Source organism: Pseudophryne corroboree, chromosome 4, assembly GCF_028390025.1.
Source record: "Pseudophryne corroboree isolate aPseCor3 chromosome 4, aPseCor3.hap2, whole genome shotgun sequence".
NCBI lineage: Eukaryota > Metazoa > Chordata > Amphibia > Anura > Myobatrachidae > Pseudophryne > Pseudophryne corroboree.
Genome location: NC_086447.1, coordinates 245,319,491 through 245,342,043, shown reverse-complemented (window position 1 = coordinate 245,342,043; position 22,553 = coordinate 245,319,491). Strand labels below are relative to the sequence as shown.

Genomic DNA, 22,553 nt, shown 5'->3' with positions numbered 1-22,553 from the left:
GGCTCCGCAGGAGACTGGGCACAAAGTAAAAGCTTTAGGACTAGCTGGTGTGCACTGGCTCCTCCCCCTATGACCCTCCTCCAAGCCTCAGTTAGGATACTGTGCCCGGACGAGCGTACACAATAAGGAAGGATTTTGAATCCCGGGTAAGACTCATTACCAGCCACACCAATCACACCGTACAACTTGTGATCTGAACCCAGTTAACAGCATGATAACAGAAGGAGCCTCTGAAAAGATGGCTCACAACAACAATAACCCGATTTTTGTAACAATAACTATGTACAAGTAATGCAGACAATCCGCACTTGGGATGGGCGCCCAGCATCCACTACGGACTATGAGAAATAGAATTATCGGTAAGTAAATTCTTATTTTCTCTAACGTCCTAGTGGATGCTGGGGACTCCGAAAGGACCATGGGGATTATACCAAAGCTCCCAAACGGGCGGGAGAGTGCGGATGACTCTGCAGCACCGAATGAGAGAACTCCAGGTCCTCCTCAGCCAGGGTATCAAATTTGTAGAATTTAGCAAACGTGTTTGCCCCTGACCAAGTAGCTGCTCGGCAAAGTTGTAAAGCCGAGACCCCTCGGGCAGCCGCCCAAGATGAGCCCACTTTCCGTGTGGAATGGGCTTTTACAGATTTTGGCTGTGGCAGGCCTGCCACAGAATGTGCAAGCTGAATTGTACTACAAATCCAACGAGCAATCGTCTGCTTAGAAGCAGGAGCACCCAGCTTGTTGGGTGCATACAGGATAAACAGCGAGTCAGATTTTCTGACTCCAGCCGTCCTGGAAACATATTTTCAGGGCCCTGACTACGTCCAGCAACTTGGAATCCTCCAAGTCCCTAGTAGCCGCAGGCACCACAATAGGTTGGTTTAAGTGAAATGCCGAAAACACCTTAGGGAGAAATTGAGGACGAGTCCTCAATTCCGCCCTGTCCGAATGGAAAATCAGATAAGGGCTTTTACAGGATAAAGCCGCCAATTCTGACACGCGCCTGGCCCAGGCCAGGGCCAACAGCATGACCACTTTCCATGTGAGATATTTTAACTCCACAGATTTAAGTGGTTCAAACCAATGTGACTTTTGGAATCCAAAAAAAAAACTACATTGAGATCCCAAGTGCCACTGGAGGCACAAAAGGAGGCTGTATATGCAGTACCCCTTTTACAAACGTCTGAACTTCAGGGACTGAAGCTAGTTCTTTTTGGAAGAAAATTGACAGGGCCGAAATTTGAACCTTAATGGACCCCAATTTCAGGCCCATAAACACTCCTGTTTGTAGGAAATGTAGGAATCGACCCAGTCGAATTTCCACCGTCGGGCCTTACTGGCCTCGCACCACGCAACATATTTTCGCCAATTGCGGTGATAATGTTTTTGCGGTTACATCCTTCCTGGCTTTGATCAGGATAGGGATGACTTCATCCGGAATGCCCTTTTTCCTTCAGGATCCGGCGTTCAACCGCCATGCCGTCAAACGCAGCCGCGGTAAGTCTTGGAACAGACAGGGTCCTTGCTGGAGCAGGTCCCTTCTTAGAGGTAGAGGCCACGGATCCTCCGTGAGCATCTCTTGAAGTTCCGGTTACCAAGTCCTTCTTGGCCAATCCGGAGCCACGAATATAGTGCTTACTCCTCACCATCTTATCAATCTCAGTACCTTGGGTATGAGAGGCAGAGGAGGAAGCACATACCCTGACTGGTACACCCACGGTGTTACCAGAGCGTCTACAGCTATTGCCTGAGGGTCCCTGGAGACCGCACAGGACATAGGAAGAAGCTGAGCGTTGCAGCAACGCAACTTCCGGTTGTTCAGTGCGGCTTCCGGCGGGACCCGGCAGCCTAGCAGCAGAGCCAGGAAGGCTTCCAGCCCTGTCTGCTGAGGAACACCACCGGGGACGGATACAGCGGAAACAGCGCAAGTGGCCATATCATCACTCACCACAGAGTGAACAAAGAGAACTAAACATCACATCGTGAGGGTAAGTTGCACCTGGCAGGCCGGGACGCCGGCCTCCCAGAACACGACCTCCACCTACGATCAATAATTGACAAAAGAACCGCCTCTGGGCACACTGTTTAGACTCACACTGAGGGGAAAGGAAATCCCTTCAGATAAAGACTGACTCCTATATATCTGGAACAAAGACACTCCTTTTCTCACAAGACTCCTTTCTTTCTTTTTTTTTTTTTTTAGGATATTCATCAAGCGGCAATACCATATTTTATTTCATCTTGTGTTTAATTTCCCTATACATCGGATGTTCACACAACATGCATGTTATTATAAGGGCATTTATGTGTAATCACAATATCATCAATTATATGTGAATTATTGTACCATCTGTTATACTAAGCATTGTGACTTATAAAGGTATTTACAGATCATAGAGATACATCATTTCTCACATACAAACACCAAAGAGAGGGTGAGCGCAGGTATCCAAAACCTGTACGATAACACTGGCATCCGTGGTTACCAGGACCCAGTCCTGAATGCCGAATCTGCGGCCCTCTAGAAGATGAGCACTCTGCAACCACCACAGGAGGGACACCCTTGTCCTTGGTGACAGGGTTATCCGCTGATGCATCTGAAGATGCGACCCGGACCATTTGTCCAGCAGGTCCCACTGGAAAGTTCTTGCGTGGAATCTGCCGAATGGGATTGCTTCGTAGGAAGCCCCCATTTTACCCAGAACCCTTGTGCATTGATGCACTGAGACTTGGCTCGGTTTGAGAAGGTTCCTGACTAGCTCGGATAACTCCCTGGCTTTCTCCTCCGGGAGAAACACCTTTTTCTGGACTGTGTCCAGGATCATCCCTAGGAACAGAAGACACGTCGACGGAACCAGCTGCGATTTTGGAATATTGAGAATCCAATCGTGCTGCCGCAACACTATCTGAGATAGTGCTACACCGACCTCCAACTGTTCCCTGGATCTTACCCTTATCAGGGAATCGTCCAAGTAAGGGATAACTAAAATTCCCTTCCTTCGAAGGAACATCATCATTTCGGCAATTACCTTGGTAAAGACCCGGGGTGCCGTGGACCATCCCTACGGCAGCGTCTGAACTGATAGTGACAGTTCTGCACCATAAACCTGAGGTACCCTTGGTGAGAAGGGTAAATTTTGACATGAAGGTAAGCATCCTTGATGTCCCGAGACATCATGTAGTCCCCTTCTTCCAGGTTCGCAATCACTGCTCTGAGTGACTCAATCTTGAATTTGAACCTCTGTATGTAAGTGTTCAAAGATTTTAGATTTTAGAATCGGTCTCACCGAGCCGACTGGCTTCGGTACCACAATAGTGTGGAATAATACCCCGTTCCCTGTTGCAGGAGGGGTACCTTGATTATCACCTGCTGGGAATACAGCTTGTGAATGGCTTCCAAAACTGCCTCCCTGTCAGAGGGAGACGTCGGTAAAGTCGACTTTTGGAAACGGCGAGGGGGAGACGTCTCGAATTCCAATATGTACCCCTGAGATATTACCTGAAGGATCCAGGGGTCTACTTGCGAGTGAGCCCACTGCGCACTGAAATTCATTGAGAACGGGCCCCCACCGTGCCTGAGCTTGTAAAGCCCTAGCGTCATACTGAGGGCTTGGCAGAGGCTGGAAAGGGTTTCTGTTCCTGGGAACTGGCTGATCTCTGCAGCCTTTTTCCTCTCCCTCTGTCACGAGCAGAAAAGAGGAAACTTTTTGTCCGCTTGCCCACAAAGGACTGCGCCTGATAATACGGCGTCTTATTTTGAGAGGCGACCTGGGGTACAAACGTGGATTTCCCAGCTGTTGCCGTGGCCACCAGGTCTAAAAGACCGACCCCAAATGTCCCCTTTCAAAGGCAATACTTCCAAATGGCGTTTGGAATCCGCATCACCTGACCATTTTACTGGTAGAATTGGACAACGCACTTATACTTGATGCCAGTCGGCAATTATTCCGCTGTGCATCATGCATATATAGAAATGCATCTTTTAAATGCTCTATAGGCAATAATATACTATCCTTATCTAGGATATCAATATTTCCAGTCAGGGAATCCGACCATGCCAACCCAGCACTGCACCTCCAGGCTGAGGCGATAGCTGGTCGCAGTATAACACCAGTATGTGTGTAAATACCTTTTTCCCTCCTGCTTTCTATCAGCAGGATCCTTAAGGGCGGCCATCTCATGAGAGGGTAGAGCCCTTGTTCTTACAAGCGTGTGAGCGCCTTATCCCCCCTAGGGGGTGTTTCCCAATGCATCCTAACCTCTGGCGGGAAAGGGTATGCAGCCAATACTTTTTAAGAAATTATTAATTGTTATCGGGGGGAAACCCACGCATCATCACACATTTTATTTCTCAGATTCAGGAAAACTACAGGTAGTTTTTCCCTCACCGAACATAATACCCCTTTTTTGGTGGTACTCGTATTATCAGAAATGTATAAAACATTTTCCATTGTCTCAATCATGTAACGTGTGGCCCTACTGGAAATCACGGTTGTCTCTTCACCGTCGACACAGGAGTCAGTATCCGTGTCGGCGTCTGTATCTGCCATCTGCCTGACGGCCTATGAGACGTCTGGACAGGCACAAGCTGAGTAGCCGGCTGTCTCATGTCAACCACTGTTTTTTTATATAGAGCTGACACTGTCACGTAATTTTCAACAGTACATCCACTCAGGTGTCGACCCCCTAGGGGGTGACATCACTGTTACAGACACCCTGCTCCGCCTCCACATCATTTTCCTCCTCATACATGTCGACACACACGTACCGACACCCAGCACACACACAGGGAATGCTCTGATAGAGGACAGGACCCACTTAGCCCTTTGGGGAGACAGAGGGAGAGTTTGCCAGCACACACCAGAGCGCTATATATGTATAGGGACAACCTTACAATAAGTGTCTATCCCTTATAGCTGCTTATATCTGTTATTTTGCCAAATAAGTGCCCCCCTCTCTTTTTTACCCTGTTTCTGTAGTTGCAGGATGCAGGGGAGATTCTGGGAGCCTTCCTACCAGCGGAGCTGTGTGGGAAAAATGGCGCTGTGTGCTGAGGAGATAGGCCCCGCCCCCTTCACGGCGGGCTCTTCTCCCGCTTTTTACTGGAAAACTGGCAGGGGTTAAATACATCCATATAGCCCAGGAGCTATATGTGATGTATTTTTCGCCAACTAAGGTAAATTCATTGCTTCCCAGGACGCCCCCCCCCCCAGCGTCCTGCACCCTCAGTGACCGGAGTGTGAAGTGTGCTGAGAGCAATGGCGCACAGCTGCAGTGCTGTGCGCTACCTTATGAAGACAGGAAAGTCTTCTGCCGCCGATTTATGGACCTCTTCTTGCTTCAGCATCTGTAAGGGGGCCGGCGGCGCGGCTCCGGGACCCATCCATGGCTGGGCCTGTGATCGTCCCTCTGGAGCTAATGTCCAGTAGCCTAAGAAACCCAATCCACTCTGCACGCAGGTGAGTTCGTTTCTCTCCCCTAAGTCCCTCGATGCAGTGAGCCTGTTGCCAGCAGGTCTCACTGAAAATAAAAAACCTATTTAAACTTTTACTCTAAGCAGCTCAGGAGAGCCACCTAGATTGCACCCTTCTCGTTCGGGCACAAAATCTAACTGAGGCTTGGAGGAGGGTCATAGGGGGAGGAGCCAGTGCACACCAGCTAGTCCTAAAGCTTTTACTTTGTGCCCAGTCTCCTGCGGAGCCGCTATTCCCCATGGTCCTTTCGGAGTCCCCAGCATCCACTAGGACGTTAGAGAAAATGTGGGTCCCAGAGACCACTCGCTTTAGAAAATTGGGGTCCTAACTCCATCATTTCTGGGTCCCATAACATAATATAGAGGGTGAGGGCATACACAGTATACAGACATTCCACATGATGAGTGAATATGTGTGTGCCACAGGGTATTCTATGTACACTCCACGGGTCCTGGAAGTCCAGGACTCTAGACTCCAACATGGCATCTAGACTCCATGTCAGCCAAACTCTGACTTTTTTAAAGTGGCATAACTTACAAGGTATGGTTTTGCCTTGTAAGTGATTGCCCCTTCAAAAAATAAGTAGTTATGGTAGACTTACCGTCGATGACTATTTCTCCTAAGTCCACAGTATCCACAGGATAAACATTGGGATATGAGGTAGCATTAGCGGATTGGCACCAACGATCAAAGCTTTCGGCCTCCCAGAATGCAACGGGCCAGTCCCCTATATCCCCGCCTCCTGGCTCAGGCAAATAAGTTGTTTTCCAAAGCTCAAGGCAGGAGCCTCATAGAGAGCCATAATCAGGCGAGAAGAACATGCACACCCTTCCGTACAAGAAGGAAGAGGTTAGTAGGTGAAAGCATCCTCAAATCAGGTGTGTCAGGGTGGGATCCCTGTGGATACTGTGGATTTAGGAGAAATAGAGTTATCACTGGTAAGTCTACCATAACGTATTTCTACTGCAGGGACCACAGGTTATCCATAGGATAAACATTGGGATGTCCCATAGCAAATTTAGTGGTGGGGACGCTCCTGATTGGACAGGAGAATCCTTCGCCCGAATTCAGCGTTCTGAGAGGCAAAGGTATCAAAGGCATAATGTCTAATGAATGTATTAATATATCAGTTCAGCTGAAGCACCACGTTGTGCTGCCCATGACGGACCTACCTTAAGAGTAAAGTGAGCAGAGACATTAGCCGGAATAGGAAGATCAGCTTGAGAGTATGCTTCTGAAATCGTCATCCAAAGCCACCTCACCAGTGTCTACATGTCAGAAGGCCATCCTCTCTTGTGAAATCCGTAGAGAACGAAAAGAGTATCTGTCTTTCTGATGGCAGTGGTACGATGATGCATCTCCCAAAGAAAAATTCGGCCCTTGGAAGACCGGGACTACAATTTCTTTGTTAAGGTGGAATTTAGACATCACCTTAGGAAGATAACCAGATTTGGTTCTGAGAACCGCTCTATCTGGATGAAAAATCAGAAAAGGAGGGTGACATAATACCCATAAATCTGAAACTCTTCTAGCTGTAGCAATAGCCAGAAGAAAGAGAACTTTAGCTGTCAGCCATTTAAGATCCACTTGCTTCAGTGGTTCAAATGGGGCAACTTATAGCGCCTTTAGGACTAAACTTAAATCCCAAGGCACAGTAGGAGGAACAAAAGGAGGTTGGATGTGAAACATTCCCTGGAAAAAAGTGTGAACATCCTGTAGGTTAGCAATTTTCTTTTGGAACTATACAGTCAATGCTGACAACTGCACTCTCAAGGAAGCCACTCGTAGACCTCTGTCCATTCCTGCCTGAAGGAATGCCAGGACTCTGGAAACTCTGAAAGACCTTGGGTCAAATTTCCGTTCACTGCACCACTGAATACAGGCTTGCCATATTCGGTGATAAATGCGAGCTGAGGATGGTTTCCTCGCTCTCAGCATTGTTTGAGTCACCTGTTGTGACAATCCTCTTGCATTCAGGATGGAAGTCTCAAGCGCCACGCCGTCAAAGACAGTCGATCCAGGTGCTTGTAATTGAAAGGACCCCGAGACAGTAGATCTGGAAATTGAGGGAGTACAAATGGAGCATCCAGCCTCTGCAGATCTGTGTGCCAATGTCTTCTGGGCCAAGCCGGAGCAATTAATATCACTGCGCCCTTTCCTTGTTTTACCTCTCGCATCACCCTGGGTAACAGGGCGATCGGTGGAAACACATAGGCCAAACGAAAGTCTCATCTTACTGACAGGGCATCCACAAAGATCGCTTTGGGATCCTTTGTTCTTGACTCGTATGCAGGAACTTTGTTGTTCTGACGAGATGCCATGAGATCTATCTCCGTTAACCCCACTTGTCTACCAGAGTCTGAAAGACCTCGTGGTGTAAAGCCCATTTGTTTGCATGAATGGCATGTCAACTTAGAAAATCCGCTTCCTATTTTAGGACTCCCGGTATGAACACTGCGGACAAGGCTGGATGATGAAGTTCTGCCCACATTAACGTGCAGGTACGCTACGGCCGTTGCATTGTCCGAGCGAATTTGAACTGGTTTCCCCTGAAGGATGTCCTTTGCCTCAATGAGTGCCATATAAATGGACTGAAGTTCCAATATATTTATTGGCAGGCAACTTTCTTCCTTGGTCCACTGTCCTTGGAAAAAACTTCTTCCTGACACGGCTCCCCAGCCCTGAAAACTGGCATTCGTTGTCAGAACTTCCCAATCTGATATCCAAAAGGGTCTCCCTTTGTCCAGATGGGATGTCTGTAGCCACCAGGCTAATGACCTACTTACTCCAGAGGAACGACCATAGTCTGCATTTTTATTGTCTAATGTTACCCATTATACTTGGAAAAGGATCAGACGTTGCAGAGGCCTCGAGTGGAATCGAGCATACCACCACCATGTCGAATGTCGACACCATAGATCCCATCACACACATTGCTGCGTGAATGGATACACTCTGTGTAGCAGCTCGTGGATCCTCGCCTGAATTTTGGATATTTTGTTCAGCTGTAAAATTACTCTCTAAAGACCCAAATCCAACATAGCCCCCAAATGAGTCATCTGTTGTGATGGAACCAGGGATAACTTTGCCCAATTTATGAGCCAACCGTGTCTCTGCAAACAAGCTATTGTCTGTTGCAGATGACACTGAAGCAATTCCTGAGAATGTGTCAGGATTAATAAGTAGTCGAGGTATGGAAAAATCGTTATCCCCTGCTGACGGAGATAAGCCACCATTACCACCATAATTTTGGTGAACACTCTGGGAGCTGTGGCCAGTCCAAATGGTAAGGCCTGAAACTAAAAATGTTGCTGGAGAATAGCTAACCTGAGATCACACTGATAGGACAGTGCTATAGGAACATGTAGGTAAGCACCCTGAATATCCAGGGATACCATAAAATCCTCCGGCTGCATGGCCAAAATAATGGAACGTAAAGTCTCCATATGAAAACGAGGCACCCGAATGTACTTGTTCAGCACCTTGAGATTGAATATAGGCCGCAACGACCCATTTGGCTTCTGGACTAGAAACAGGTTGGAATAAAAACCTTGTCCTCGTTGCGCAGGAGGAACTGGAATCATCACTCCTGACTGAAGCAACTTCTGAACTGCCACTTGCAAAGTCCTGGCCTTCATTTCCACTGAAAACGGGCTGGTACAAAAAAAAACCTTTGAGGAGGGTGTTTCTTGAAGGCAAACGCATAACCATGAGATACCGCTTCTTGCACCCAGGCATTTGCGGTGGACTGCTGCCAGATCTGTGCAAAATGAAGAAGTCGGCCTCCCACCTTGGAATCCCTCAAGTGGAGGCCCGCACCATCAATGCTTTTTAGTCTTACCAGACTTGTCAGATTGAGACTGTTTGCCGTAACCCTTTGCTTTTCCTTGAGTCCGAAAAGCTGGAAATCTAGGTTTGGATTTGTGTGTGGAGGGAAACTTCACATTTGACTCCAAAATACTGTTCACTTCTTTACCAAAAAGAATATCTCCAGTGAAAGGCAAAGACTCCAGAACCTTCTTGGATTCTGAGTTAGCTTTCCATGTACGTAGCCAAACCGCTCTGCGACCTGCTACTGCTGAGGCTGATGCTTGAGAGCCAATTGTACCCATATCCAAGGCTGCTTCATTGATAAAAATAGCCGCCTATTTAATATGTGCAATATGGGATATTTGCTCTCTAGATGCCACAGAAAGATCATCCTCCAATGCATCAGCCCAGGCTGCCACTGCTTTTGTCATCCAGGCTGAAGCCATGGCTGGTCTAACGATTGCCACAAACATGAAGAAAATGTTTTAGTTTTTTTTTAAAACATCTATTTTCCTATCCGTGACATCATTTAATGCTGTTGAAGGCAGAGGAAATGTAGATTTTCACACCAATCAAATTACATGTATTTCTACTTTGGGAGCCACCTCCCTTTTTAAACAGTCCCCAGCGGAAAGAGGATAATGGGAATTCCATTTCTTTGGAATTCTAAACTTCTTACTGGGTGTTACCCAAGCCTCTTGCGTAATTTCCGTCAGCTGTTCAGACCCAGGAAATTCAGTCTTGACTGTTTTGGAACGTTTAAACACAGGTGCTTTAGATTTCAACAAAGGCTCTGCTACTTCCTCTAAGGATAAAACGGCTTTCATAGCACTAATTAGCTCAGGTATGTCCACTGAACTGAGACCTTCATCCTCGTCTCTGTATGCAGACCTGAAGTGTAATGAGTCCTCATCCTCCGAGTCCCCATCTGAAACATGTGTAGACTGTGAAGATGTTGTTTCACGTCTATGTGAATTACCTTCCACCGGCCTTTCAGCCTGTTTTTGTTGAAAGGCTGCAGATTCCTGGACTGGATGTGATAAACCCCAGGGGGAATGTTTCATTTAAGAGTTAATAGGGTAACCTATCCCTGGTATAGGAGCTGGCATTATCCGCTCAGCTATACTAGATAATGTCTGTGCAAACGTAGCACATGGGGGTTCAACTTGAACCTATGCCTGCCTTGGATTATTAAGGAGGCTTTGGTGAAAACAATTTGCACATAATCCATTTTTAACCAGATCCTGAGAGGTTAACTCAGCTTTGCAAGACAAACATGAAATCAGTGTTGGTGCTGATATGGAGAGTGTATCCTCCTCACCGTTACCTCTCTTAGACATGATAAACAAATCACACACCTGTACAGTGTCCACTACGGACTACGAGAAAGAGAATTACCGGTAAGTAAATTCTTATTTTCTCTAACGTCCTAGTGGATGCTGGGAACTCCGTAAGGACCATGGGGATTATACCAAAGCTCCCAAACGGGCGGGAGAGTGCGGATGACTCTGCAGCACCGAATGAGAGAACTCCAGGTCCTCCTCAGCCAGGGTATCAAATTTATAGAAGACCAAGTAGCTGCTCGGCAAAGTTGTAAAGCCGAGACCCCTCGGGCAGCCGCCCAAGATGAGCCCACCTTCCTTGTGGAATGGGCATTGACAGATTTAGGCTGTGGCAGGCCTGCCACAGTATGTGCAAGCTGAATTGTACTACAAATCCAACGAGCAATAGTCTGCTTAGAAGCAGGAGCACCCAGCTTGTTGGGTGCATATAGGATAAACAGCGAGTCAGATTTTCTGACTCCAGCCGTCCTGGAAACATATATTTTCAGGGCCCTGACAACGTCTAGCAACTTGGAGTCCTCCAAATCCTTAGTAGCCGCAGGCACCACAATAGGCTGGTTCAGGTGAAACGCTGACACCACCTTAAGGAGAAACTGGGGACGAGTCCTCAATTCTGCCCTATCCATATGAAAAACCAGATAAGGGCTTTTACATGATAAAGCCGCCAATTCTGACACTCGCCTGGCTGATGCCAGGGCCAATAACATGACCACTTTCCACGTGAGATATTTCAGATCCACGGTTTTTAGTGGCTCAAACCAATGTGATTTCAAGAAATTCAACATCACGTTGAGATCCCACGGTGCCACAGGAGGCACAAATGGGGGCTGAATATGCAGCACTCCTTTCACAAACGTCTGAACTTCAGGTACTGAAGCTAGTTCCATTTGAAAGAAAATCGACAGAGCCGAGATCTGTACTTTAATGGAGCCTAGTTTTAGGCCCATATTCACTCCTGCTTGCAGGAAATGCAGAAATCGACCTAGTTGAAATTCCTCTGTTGGGGCCTTTTTGGCCTCGCACCATGCAACATATTTCCGCCATATGCGGTGATAATGTTTTGCCGTAACATCTTTCCTGGCTTTAATAAGCGTAGGAATGACTTCCTCCGGAATGCCCTTTTCCTTCAGGATCCGGCGTTCAACCGCCATGCCGTCAAACGCAGCCGCGGTAAGTCTTGGAACAGACAGGGGCCCTGCTGTAGCAGGTCCTGTCTGAGCGGCAGGGACCAAGGGTCCTCTGAGATCATCTCTTGAAGTTCCGGGTACCACGCTCTTCTTGGCCAATCCGGAACCACGAGAATTGTGTTTACTCCTCGCTTTCTTATTATTCTCAGTACCTTTGGTATGAGAGGTAGAGGAGGGAACACATACACTGACCGGTACACCCACGGTGTCACTAGGGCGTCCACCGCTATCGCCTGAGGGTCTCTTGACCTGGCGCAATACTTCTCTAGTTTTTTGTTTATGCGGGACGCCATCATGTCCACCTGTGGACGACCCCATTGATTTACAATCATTTGGAAGACTTCTGGATGAAGTCCCCACTCTCCCGGGTGGAGGTCGTGCCTGCTGAGAAAGTCTGCTTCCCAGTTGTCCACTCCCGGGATGAACACTGCTGACAGTGCTAGTACATGATTCTCCGCCCATCGGAGAATTTTTGTGGCTTCTGCCATCGCCGTCCTGCTTCTTGTGCCGCCCTGTCGATTCACATGGGCGACTGCCGTGATGTTGTCTGACTGGATCAGCACCGGCTGGTGTAGGAGCAGGGATTTTGCTTGACTTAGGGCATTGTAAATGGCCCTTAGTTCCAGAATATTTATGTGAAGGGCAGTCTCCTGACTTGACCATAGTCCCTGGAAATTTCTTCCCTTTGTGACTGCCCCCCAGCCTCGTAGGCTGGCATCCGTGGTCACCAGGACCCAGTCCTGTATGCCGAATCTGCGGCCCTCCAGAAGATGCGCACTGTTCAGCCACCACAGAAGAGACACCCTGGTTCGTGGAGACAGGGTTATTAAACGATGCATCTGAAGATGCGATCCGGACCACTTGTCCAACAGGTTCCACTGAAAGATTCTGGCATGGAACCTGCCGAATGGAATTGCTTCGTAGGAAGCTACCATCTTTCCCAGGACTCGCGTGCAGTGATGCACCGATACCTGTTTTGGTTTTAGGAGGTCTCTGACTAGAGAAGACAACTCCCTGGCTTTCTCCTCCGGGAGAAACACTTTTTTCTGGGCCGTGTCCAGAATCATTCCCAGGAACATTAGACGTGTCGTGGGGACCAGCTGTGACTTTGGGATATTCAGAATCCAACCGTGCTGGCTCAGCACTTCCTGAGATAGTGCTACTCCCACTAACAACTGTTCCTTGGATCGTGCCTTTATTAGGAGATCGTCCAAGTATGGGATAATTAAAACTCCCTTTTTTCGAAGGAGTATCATCATTTCCGCCATAACCTTGGTAAATACCCTCGGTGCCGTGGAGAGTCCAAACGGCAGCGTCTGGAATTGGTAATGGCAATCCTGTACCACAAATCTGAGGTACTCCTGGTGAGAATTGTAAATGGGGACATGTAGGTAAGCATCCTTGATGTCCAGGGATACCATGTAATCCCCCTCGTCCAGGCTTGCAATAACCGCCCTGAGCGATTCCATCTTGAACTTGAATTTTTTTATGTATGTGTTCAAGGACTTCAAATTTAGAATGGGTCTCACCGAACCGTCCGGTTTCGGTACCACAAATAGTGTGGAATAGTAACCCCGGCCTTGTTGGAGTAGGGGTACCTTGATTATCACCTGCTGGGAATACAGCTTGTGAATTGCCGCTAGCACTGCCTCCCTGTCTGAGGGAGCAATCGGCAAGGCGGATTTTAGGAAACGGCGGGGTGGAATCGCCTCGAATTCCAGCCTGTATCCTTGAGATACTATTTGAAGGATCCAGGGATCCACCTGTGAGCGAACCCACTGATCGCTGAAATTCCTGAGGCGGGCCCCCACCGTACCCGGCTCCGCTTGTGAAGCCCCACCGTCATGCGGCGGACTTGGAAGAGGAAGCGGGGGAGGACTTTTGTTCCTGGGAACCTGCTGTTTGCTGCAGCCTTTTTCCCCTGCCTCTGCCTCTTGACAGAAAAGACCCTCCTTTTCCCCGCTTATTTTTCTGGGATCGAAAGGACTGAACCTGATAAAATGGCGCCTTCTTAGGCTGCGAGGGGACATGGGGTAAAAATGCTGACTTCCCAGACGTTGCTGTGGAAACTAGGTCGGAGAGACCATCCCCAAATAATTCCTCCCCTTTATAAGGCAAAACTTCCATGTGCCTTTTGGAATCTGCATCTCCAGTCCACTGGCGAGTCCATAAACATCTCCTAGCAGAGATAGATAGTGCACTTACTTTAGATGCCAGCCGGCAGATTTCCCTCTGTGCATCTCTCATGTATAAGACTGAGTCTTTTATATGGTCAATTGTTAACAGGATCGTGTCTCTGTCTAGTGTGTCAATATTTTCTGACAGGTTATCTGACCATGCAGCGGCAGCACTGCACATCCAAGCTGACGCAATTGCTGGTCTGAGAATAATGCCTGAGTGTGTATATACAGACTTCAGGATCGCCTCCTGCCTTCTATCAGCAGGTTCCTTAAGGGCGGCCGTATCCTGGGACGGTAGTGCCACCTTTTTTGACAAACGTGTGAGCGCTTTATCCACCCTCGGGGGTGTTTCCCAACGTAACCTATCCTCTGGCGGGAAAGGGAACGCCATTAGTAATTTCTTAGGAATCACCAATTTCTTATCAGGGGAAGCCCACGCTTCTTCACACACTTCATTTAATTCATCTGACGGGGGAAAAACTACAGGTAGTTTTTTCTCCCCAAACATAATACCCTTTTTTGTGGTACCTGGATGTAAATCAGAAATATTTAACACCTCTTTCATTGCCTCAATCATGCAGCGAATGGCCTTAACGGGCATTAAATTTGACTCATCGTCGTCGACACTGGCGTCAGTATCCGTGTCGACATCTACTTGTGCCACCTGAGATAACGGGCGTTTTAGAGCCCCTGATGACTTCTGAGACCCTTGGACCGGCACGAGCTGAAGACTCGGCTGTCCCACAGTCGGCATGTCGTCAAATTTTTTATGTAAGGAGTCTATACGTGCACTCATTTCTTGCCATAATACCATCCACTCAGGTGTCTGCCCCGCAGGGGGTGACATCTCTGCTAAAGGCATCTGCTCTCCCTCCACATCATTATCCTCCTCAAACATGTCGACACAGCCGTACCGACACACTCCACACACACAGGGAATGCTCAAATAGAGGACAGGACCCACAAAAGCCCTTTGGGGGGACAGAGTAAGAGTATGCCAGCACACACCAGAGCGCTATATATATACAGGGACTAACTGAGTTATGTCCCTAATAGCTGCTTATACTGTATACAATGCCAATTTAGTGCCCCCCCTCTCTTTTTCCCTCTTACTGTATTGTAGAAATGCAGGGAAGAGCCAGGGAGCTTCCTTCCAGCCGAGCTGTGAGGGAAAAATGGCGCCAGTGTGCTGAGGAGATAGGCTCCGCCCCTTTTTCGCGGCCTATTCTCCCGCTTATTTTGGGATTCTGGCAGGGGTATTTACCTCATATATAGCCCCAGGGGCTATATATTGAGGTATTTTAGCCAGCCAAGGTGTTTTTATTGCTGCCTCAGAGCGCCCCCCCCCAGCGCTCTGCACCCTCAGTGACTGGAGTGTGAAGTGTGTATGAGGAGCAATGGCGCACAGCTGCAGTGCTGTGCGCTACCTTGGTGAAGACAGGACGTCTTCATGCCGCCGATTTTCCGGACCATCTTCCTGCTTCTGGCTCTGTAAGGGGGACGGCGGCGCAGCTCCGGGACCGAACATCAAGGCTGGGCCTGCGGTCGATCCCTCTGGAGCTAATGGTGTCCAGTAGCCTAAGAAGCCCAATCCGGCTGCAAGCAGGCGAGTTCGCTTCTTCTCCCCTTAGTCCCTCGCTGCAGTGAGCCTGTTGCCAGCAGGTCTCACTGAAAAAAAAACAAATTCTAAGACTATAACTTTCTAAGAGCTCAGGAGAGCCCCTAGTGTGCATCCAACCTCGGCCGGGCACGAAATCTAACTGAGGCTTGGAGGAGGGTCATAGTGGGAGGAGCCAGTGCACACCAGGTAGTCTAAGATCTTTCTAGAGTGCCCAGCCTCCTTCGGAGCCCGCTATTCCCCATGGTCCTTACGGAGTTCCCAGCATCCACTAGGACGTTAGAGAAATAAATGAAATAACAAGCTTATGACTGACAAAATCAGCAGTCCAAAGATCGTGGTCCGGCTCCTGCCGCAACAACAAAAAAACTGAATTGCCTGAACCAGGACGTGGGAATATAGGGGACTGGCCCGTTGCATTCTGGGAGGCCAAAAGCTTTGATCGTTGGTGCCAATCCACTGATGCTACCTCATAGCCCAATGTTTATCCTGTGGATAACCTGTGAGCCCTGCAGTAGAAAACGTCAAGAGTAAGGCCGGCATCCCTCACGGCCGCCGAACTCGGGCATCATTACATCCGGCCCTCCTGAAGAGAGGTAACAGAGGAGCTTTGCTATCCTTACCAACAGATTCACTCTTCAGCTGCTGGAATGAAACATGTAGAGGGTTGCTTTTTCCTGGCTGAATCTGCATTTCTGCTCAGCCAGGTACTTTACCTTGTTACCCTTTCGTGAAGCTAGGCACTGAGTGCATCTACCCCTACTGTAAACCATTAAGCCTAGGGTGAGAGGTGTCTGTTGCCGCCAATCCAGCTACCACGCTTTTCCTTAGGCAGCGTGGTCTGGTCTGGTTTGGTTCTACTTCCCAGTTGCAGCTGACGTCATCTGTAACAGTCACTTCCACCATTCTGAAAGCGCACCTGTCTTCAGCTGGCATCTCCTTCCAAAATGCTGCAAAGAATCCAGCACTCTGGTTTGCTGCCACCAGTATCACCTAACCAGCTCTGGTCCCGTCTTAGGGCGCCCCACCGCACATCCCTGACCAGATTCCAGACACTAGCATCTCTTTCCCGGAGCCAATTGCCATCTTCAATAGGTAAGGAGAGGGTTTCTGAGACATAGGGGTGAAGCCAGGGAGCACAGAGCAGGCAGGCAAATAAAAAAAAAACACACACACACACACATGCCAAGCTACTCAGTGCATAAGGAAAACGGAGGAGGGGTTGGAGGGGAGGAGCTTATACCCAGCTAAAAGTTAGCTCATTAAGTGGTAAATGTATGAAGTGGCGCTATGGAGGAGAAGCGGTATCAGTGCAGTTATGTTATGATAGCTATGCGTCCCTATCCATATCTGCGCTGCTATCTAAAAGATATCAGGCAAAAACGTGCTGGCAATGTATGAACGGTCAGCATCGCTGACTGCTCAGACACCTGCAGCTGCTGATTTTGACAGCTGCAGGTGGCGATGCCCATTCACCACAGCAAGTACAGAGCTGTCCCTGCCTGTGGCAGGTGCCGGCTCCGGACTGTGCTGGGGATCTCACGTGAGTAGCGAGATCCAGTGCATATGCAGGGGAGCAGACAAGGAAGGAGATACAGTGCTTGTATGCTCAGGGGGGCATCGTGCTTCAGCAGACAAGATGTTAATACATCTTGCTGATGTCCCTTCCTGCTTCACCTCGATAATGAGGCGAAGTAGAAAGTGTTATAGCGGCACGATCCATGCCTCTATAATACATTTACCTCTAAGTGCAGACGCGTCCATCACTAACCCATGAGTTATGAAGTGTCCGCCAGATGAAGGAAAGAAAAATAGTGCTTTTTTTTATGTCACAATAATCGCCGGAAACTACCCAATATTTAACACACAAACCTTGGCCATAGTAGATTCAACTGTCTTGGTAGGTAAATATTGTTACAAATTAATATTGTTACACAGCATAGGACAAGGCCTCTCAATTACTGGACACTAACAGATATCTGAAAAAGCAGGTACATTTTTTTGTAGGAGAACAAAACCTCTTGCCTGTATAGAGCTGCATTACACTGCTACAGACAACTACTGTATACTTACAGCAAAGTCTTTGGGATAGTACTGTATGATTCTTGATCAATAAAGTGTTTCAAAAGAGGAAATCCTTTAACACAGGAAGCACGGACAATCTCATGGAGACTTTCCAATGACCACTCGTAAACAGCTGACCTCCAGTCAGGCATTATCAGTTTAGGAAATAATGACAGAAGAAAGATCAATTGTGACTCAATTTTAGGTGCTAGAAAAACAAGAAAAGAAAAAACAATTAGTACCTTTCTTCCCAACGAATAGCTGTCCAATGGTGTTTTCTCCTCTAGTACATAATCTTAATGCAGACAATCGAGTGGTCATTCTGGGTTCTTTGAAAGACCAAGAGTTAAATCCTCACTTAATAGTATGATAGTTTAAATAAGATTTTACTCACCGGTAAATCTATTTCTCATAGTCCGTAGTGGATGCTGGGTACTCCGTAAGGACCATGGGGAATAGACGGTCTCCGCAGGAGACTGGGCACTCTTTAAAGAAAGATTAGGTACTACATCTGGTGTGCACTGGCTCCTCCCTCTCAGTTAGGGAAACTGTGCCCGGAAGAGCTGACATTACTAGGAAAGGATTTGGAATCCAGGGTAAGACTCATACCAGCCACACCAATCACACCGTACAACTCGTGATAACTATACCCAGTTAACAGTATGAACAATAACTGAGCCTCATTAAACAGATGGCTCAGAACAAAAAACCCTATAGTTAAGCAATAACTATATACAAGTTTTGCAGAAGTCCGCACTTGGGACGGGCTCCCAGCATCCACTACGGACTACGAGAAATAGATTTACCGGTGAGTAAAATCTTATTTTCTGACGTCCTAGTGGATGCTGGGTACTCCGTAAGGACCATGGGGATTATACCAAAGCTCCCAAACGGGCGGGAGAGTGCGGATGACTCTGCAGCACCGAATGAGCAAACTCAAGGTCCTCCTCAGCCAGGGTATCAAACTTGTAGAATTTTGCAAACGTGTTTGATCCCGACCAAGTAGCAGCTCGGCAAAGTTGTAAAGCCGAGACCCTCGGGCAGCCGCCCAAGAAGAGCCCACCTTCCTCGTGGAATGGGCTTTGACTGATTTAGTATGCGGCAGTCCAGCCGCAGAATGTGCAAGTTGAATCGTGCTACAGATCCAGCGAGCAATAGTCTGCTTAGAAGCAGGAGCACCCAGCTTGTTGGGTGCATGCAGGATAAACAGCGAGTCAGTTTTTCTGACTCTAGCCGTCCTGGAAACATAGATTTTCAGGGCCCGGACTATATCCAGCAACTTGGAAGCCTCCAAGTCCCGAGTAGCCGCAGGCACCACAATAGGTTGGTTCAAATGAAACGCTGATACCACCTTAGGGAGAAATTGGGGACGAGTCCTCAATTCTGCCCTGTCCATATGGAAGACCAGATAGGGGCTTTTACATGACAAAGCCGCCAATTCTGACACACGCCTAGCCGAAGCCAAGGCCAAAAGCATGACCACTTTCCACGTGAGATATTTCAACTCCACGGTCTGAAGTGGCTCAAACCAATGTGATTTTAGGAAATCCAACACAACGTTGAGATCCCAAGGTGCCACTGGAGGCACAAAAGGGGGCTGAATATGCAGCACTCCCTTAACAAACGTCTGAACTTCAGGCAGTGAAGCCAGTTCTTTTTGAAAGAAAATAGACAGGGCCGAAATCTGTACTTTAATGGATCCCAATTTTAGGCCCATAGTCACTCCTGACTGTAGGAAGTGCAGAAATCGACCCAGCTGAAATTCCTCTGTTGGGGCCTTCATAGCCTCACACCAAGCAACATATTTTCGCCATATGCGGTGATAATGTTTTGCTGTCACATCCTTCCTAGCTTTTATCAGCGTAGGAATGACTTCAACCGGAATGCCCTTTTCCATCAGGATCCGGCGTTCAACCGCCATGCCGTCAAACGCAGCCGCGGTAAGTCTTGGAACAGACAGGGCCCCTGCTGTAGCAGGTCCTGTCGGAGCGGCAGAGGCCAAGGGTCCTCTGAGATCATTTCTTGTAGTTCCGGGTACCAAGTCCTTCTTGGCCAATCCGGAACGATGAGTATAGTTCTTACTCCTCTCTTTCTTATTATCCTCAGTACCTTTGGTATGAGAGGAAGAGGAGGGAACACATAAACCGACTGGTACACCCACGGTGTCACTAGAGCGTCCACAGCTATCGCCTAAGGGTCCCTTGACCTGGCGCAATATCTTTTTAGCTTTTTGTTGAGGCGGGACGCCATCATGTCCACCTGTGGCCTTTCCCAACGATTTACAATCAGCTGGAAGACTTCTGGATGAAGTCCCCCCTCTCCCGGGTGGAGGTCGTGCCTGCTGAGGAAGTCTGCTTCCCAGTTGTCCACTCCCGGAATGAACACTGCTGACAGTGCTATCACGTGATTTTCCGCCCATCGGAGAATCCTTGTGGCTTCTGCCATCGCCATCCTGCTTCTTGTGCCGTCCTGTCGGTTTACATGGGCGACCGCCGTGATGTTGTCTGACTGAATCAGCACCGGCTGGTTTTGAAGCAGGGGTTTCGCTTGACTTAGGGCATTGTAAATGGCCCTTAGTTCCAGAATATTTATGTGTAGGGAAGCCTCCTGACTCGACCATTGTCCTTGGAAGTTTCTTCCCTGAGTGACTGCCCCCCAACCTCGGAGGCTTGCATCCGTGGTCACCAGGACCCAGTCCTGTATGCCGAATCTGCGGCCCTCGAGAAGATAAGCACTCTGCAGCCACCACAGCAGAGACACCCTGGCCCTTGGGGACAGGGTGATCAGCCGATGCATCTGAAGATGCGATCCGGACCACTTGTCTAACAGATCCCACTGAAAGATCCTTGCATGGAACCTGCCGAAGGGAATCGCTTCGTAAGAAGCTACCATCTTTCCCAGGACTCGCGTGCAGTGAGTTTCGGTTTCAGGAGGTCTCTGACCAGAGATGACAACTCCTTGGCCTTCTCCTCCAGGAGAAACACTTTCTTCTGTTCTGTGTCCAGAATCATACCCAAGAACAGCAGACGCGTTGTAGGAACCAGCTGCGACTTTGGGATATTCAGAATCCAGCCGTGCTGTTGTAGCACTTCCTGAGATAGTGCTACTCCGACCAACAACTGCTCCATGGATCTCGCCTTTATAAGGAGATCATCCAAGTACGGGATAATTATAACTCCCTTCTTTCGAAGGAGTATCATCATTTCGGCCATTACCTTGGTAAATACCCTCGGTGCCGTGGACAGACCAAACGGCAACGTCTGGAATTGGTAATGGCAGTCCTGTACCACAAATCGGAGGTACTCCTGGTGAGGTGGGTAAATGGGGACATGTAGGTAAGCATCCTTGATGTCCAGTGATACCATATAATCCCCCTCTTCCAGACTTGCAATAACCGCCCTGAGCGATTCCATTTTGAACTTGAACTTCCTTATATAAGTGTTCAAGGATTTCAAATTTAGAATGGGTCTCACCGAACCGTCTGGTTTCGGTACCACAAACATTGTGGAATAGTAACCCCGTCCCTGTTGAAGGAGGGGAACTTTGATTATCACCTGCTGTAGGTACAGCTTGTGAATTGCCGCCAGTACTACCTCCCTGTCTTTGGGAGTAGCTGGCAAGGCTGTTTTGAGGTAACGGCGAGGGGGAGACGTCTCGAACTCCAGCTTGTATCCCTGATATACCACTTGTAAAACCCAGAGATCCACCTGTGAGCGAACCCACTGGTCGCTGAAGTTCCGGAGACGGGCCCCCACCGCACCTGGCTCCACCTGTGGAGCCCCAGCGTCATGCGGTGGACTTAGTGGAAGCAGGGGAGGATTTTTGTTCTTGGGAACTGGCTGTCTGGTGCAGCTTTTTCCCTCTACCCCTGCCTCTGGGCAGAAAGGACGCGCCTCTAACCCGCTTGCCTTTCTGAGGCCGAAAGGACTGTACTTGATAATACGGTGCTTTCTTAGGCTGTGAGGGAACCTGAGGTAAAAAAGTCGACTTCCCAGCTGTTGCTGTGGATACGAGGTCCGAGAGACCGTCCCCAAACAATTCCTCACCCTTAAAAGGCAAAACTTCCATGTGCCTTTTAGAATCAGCATCACCTGTCCACTGCCGAGTCCATAATACTCTCCTGGCAGAAATGGACATTGCATTAATTCTAGATGCCAGCCGGCAAATGTCCCTCTGTGCATCCCTCATATATAAGACTACGTCCTTAATATGCTCTATGGTTAGCAAAATTGTGTCCCTGTCAAGGGAATCAATGTAATCAGACAGGGAATCAGACCATGCGGCTGCAGCACTACACATCCATGCTGAAGCAATAGCAGGTCTTAGTATAGTACCTGAGTGTGTATACACAGACTTCAGGATAGCCTCCTGCTTTCTATCTGCAGGCTCCTTTAAGGCGGCCGTATCCTGAGAAGGCAGTGCCACCTTTTTTGATAAGCGTGTGAGCGCCTTGTCCACCTTAGGGGATGTCTCCCAGCGTAACCTATCCGTTGGCGGGAAAGGGTACGCCATTAGTAACCGCTTAGAAATCACTAGTTTCTTATCTGGGGAACCCCACGCTTCTTCACACAATTCATTTAACTCATCAGATGGGGGAAAAGTCACTGGCTGCTTTTTCTCCCCAAACATAATACCCTTTTTAGTGGTAACTGGGTTAATGTCAGAAATGTGCAACACATTTTTCATTGCAGTAATCATGCATCGGATGGCCCTTGTGGATTGTACATTTGTCTCATCCTCGTCGACACTGGAGTCAGACTCCGGGTCGACATCTGTGTCTGGCATCTGAGGTAGCGGGCGTTTTTGAGCCCCTGATGGCCTCTGAAATGCCTGGGCAGGCGCGGGCTGAGATGCCGGCTGTCCCAAAGCTGCGTCAT

General features: G+C 48.5%; 1 protein-coding gene across 2 annotated transcripts in view; it reads right to left on the bottom strand.

Moving 5' to 3' along the window:
* ATR (ATR serine/threonine kinase) overlaps window positions 1-22,553 on the bottom strand; it is a 449,883-nt gene that overhangs the window by 314,192 nt on the left and 113,138 nt on the right. For both annotated transcript variants that reach the window (XM_063915996.1, XM_063915997.1), the window contains exon 9: window positions 17,686-17,884. In XM_063915996.1, coding sequence (XP_063772066.1) covers window positions 17,686-17,884 — 199 coding nt within the window. The remainder of the gene's footprint in view (window positions 1-17,685; window positions 17,885-22,553) is intronic.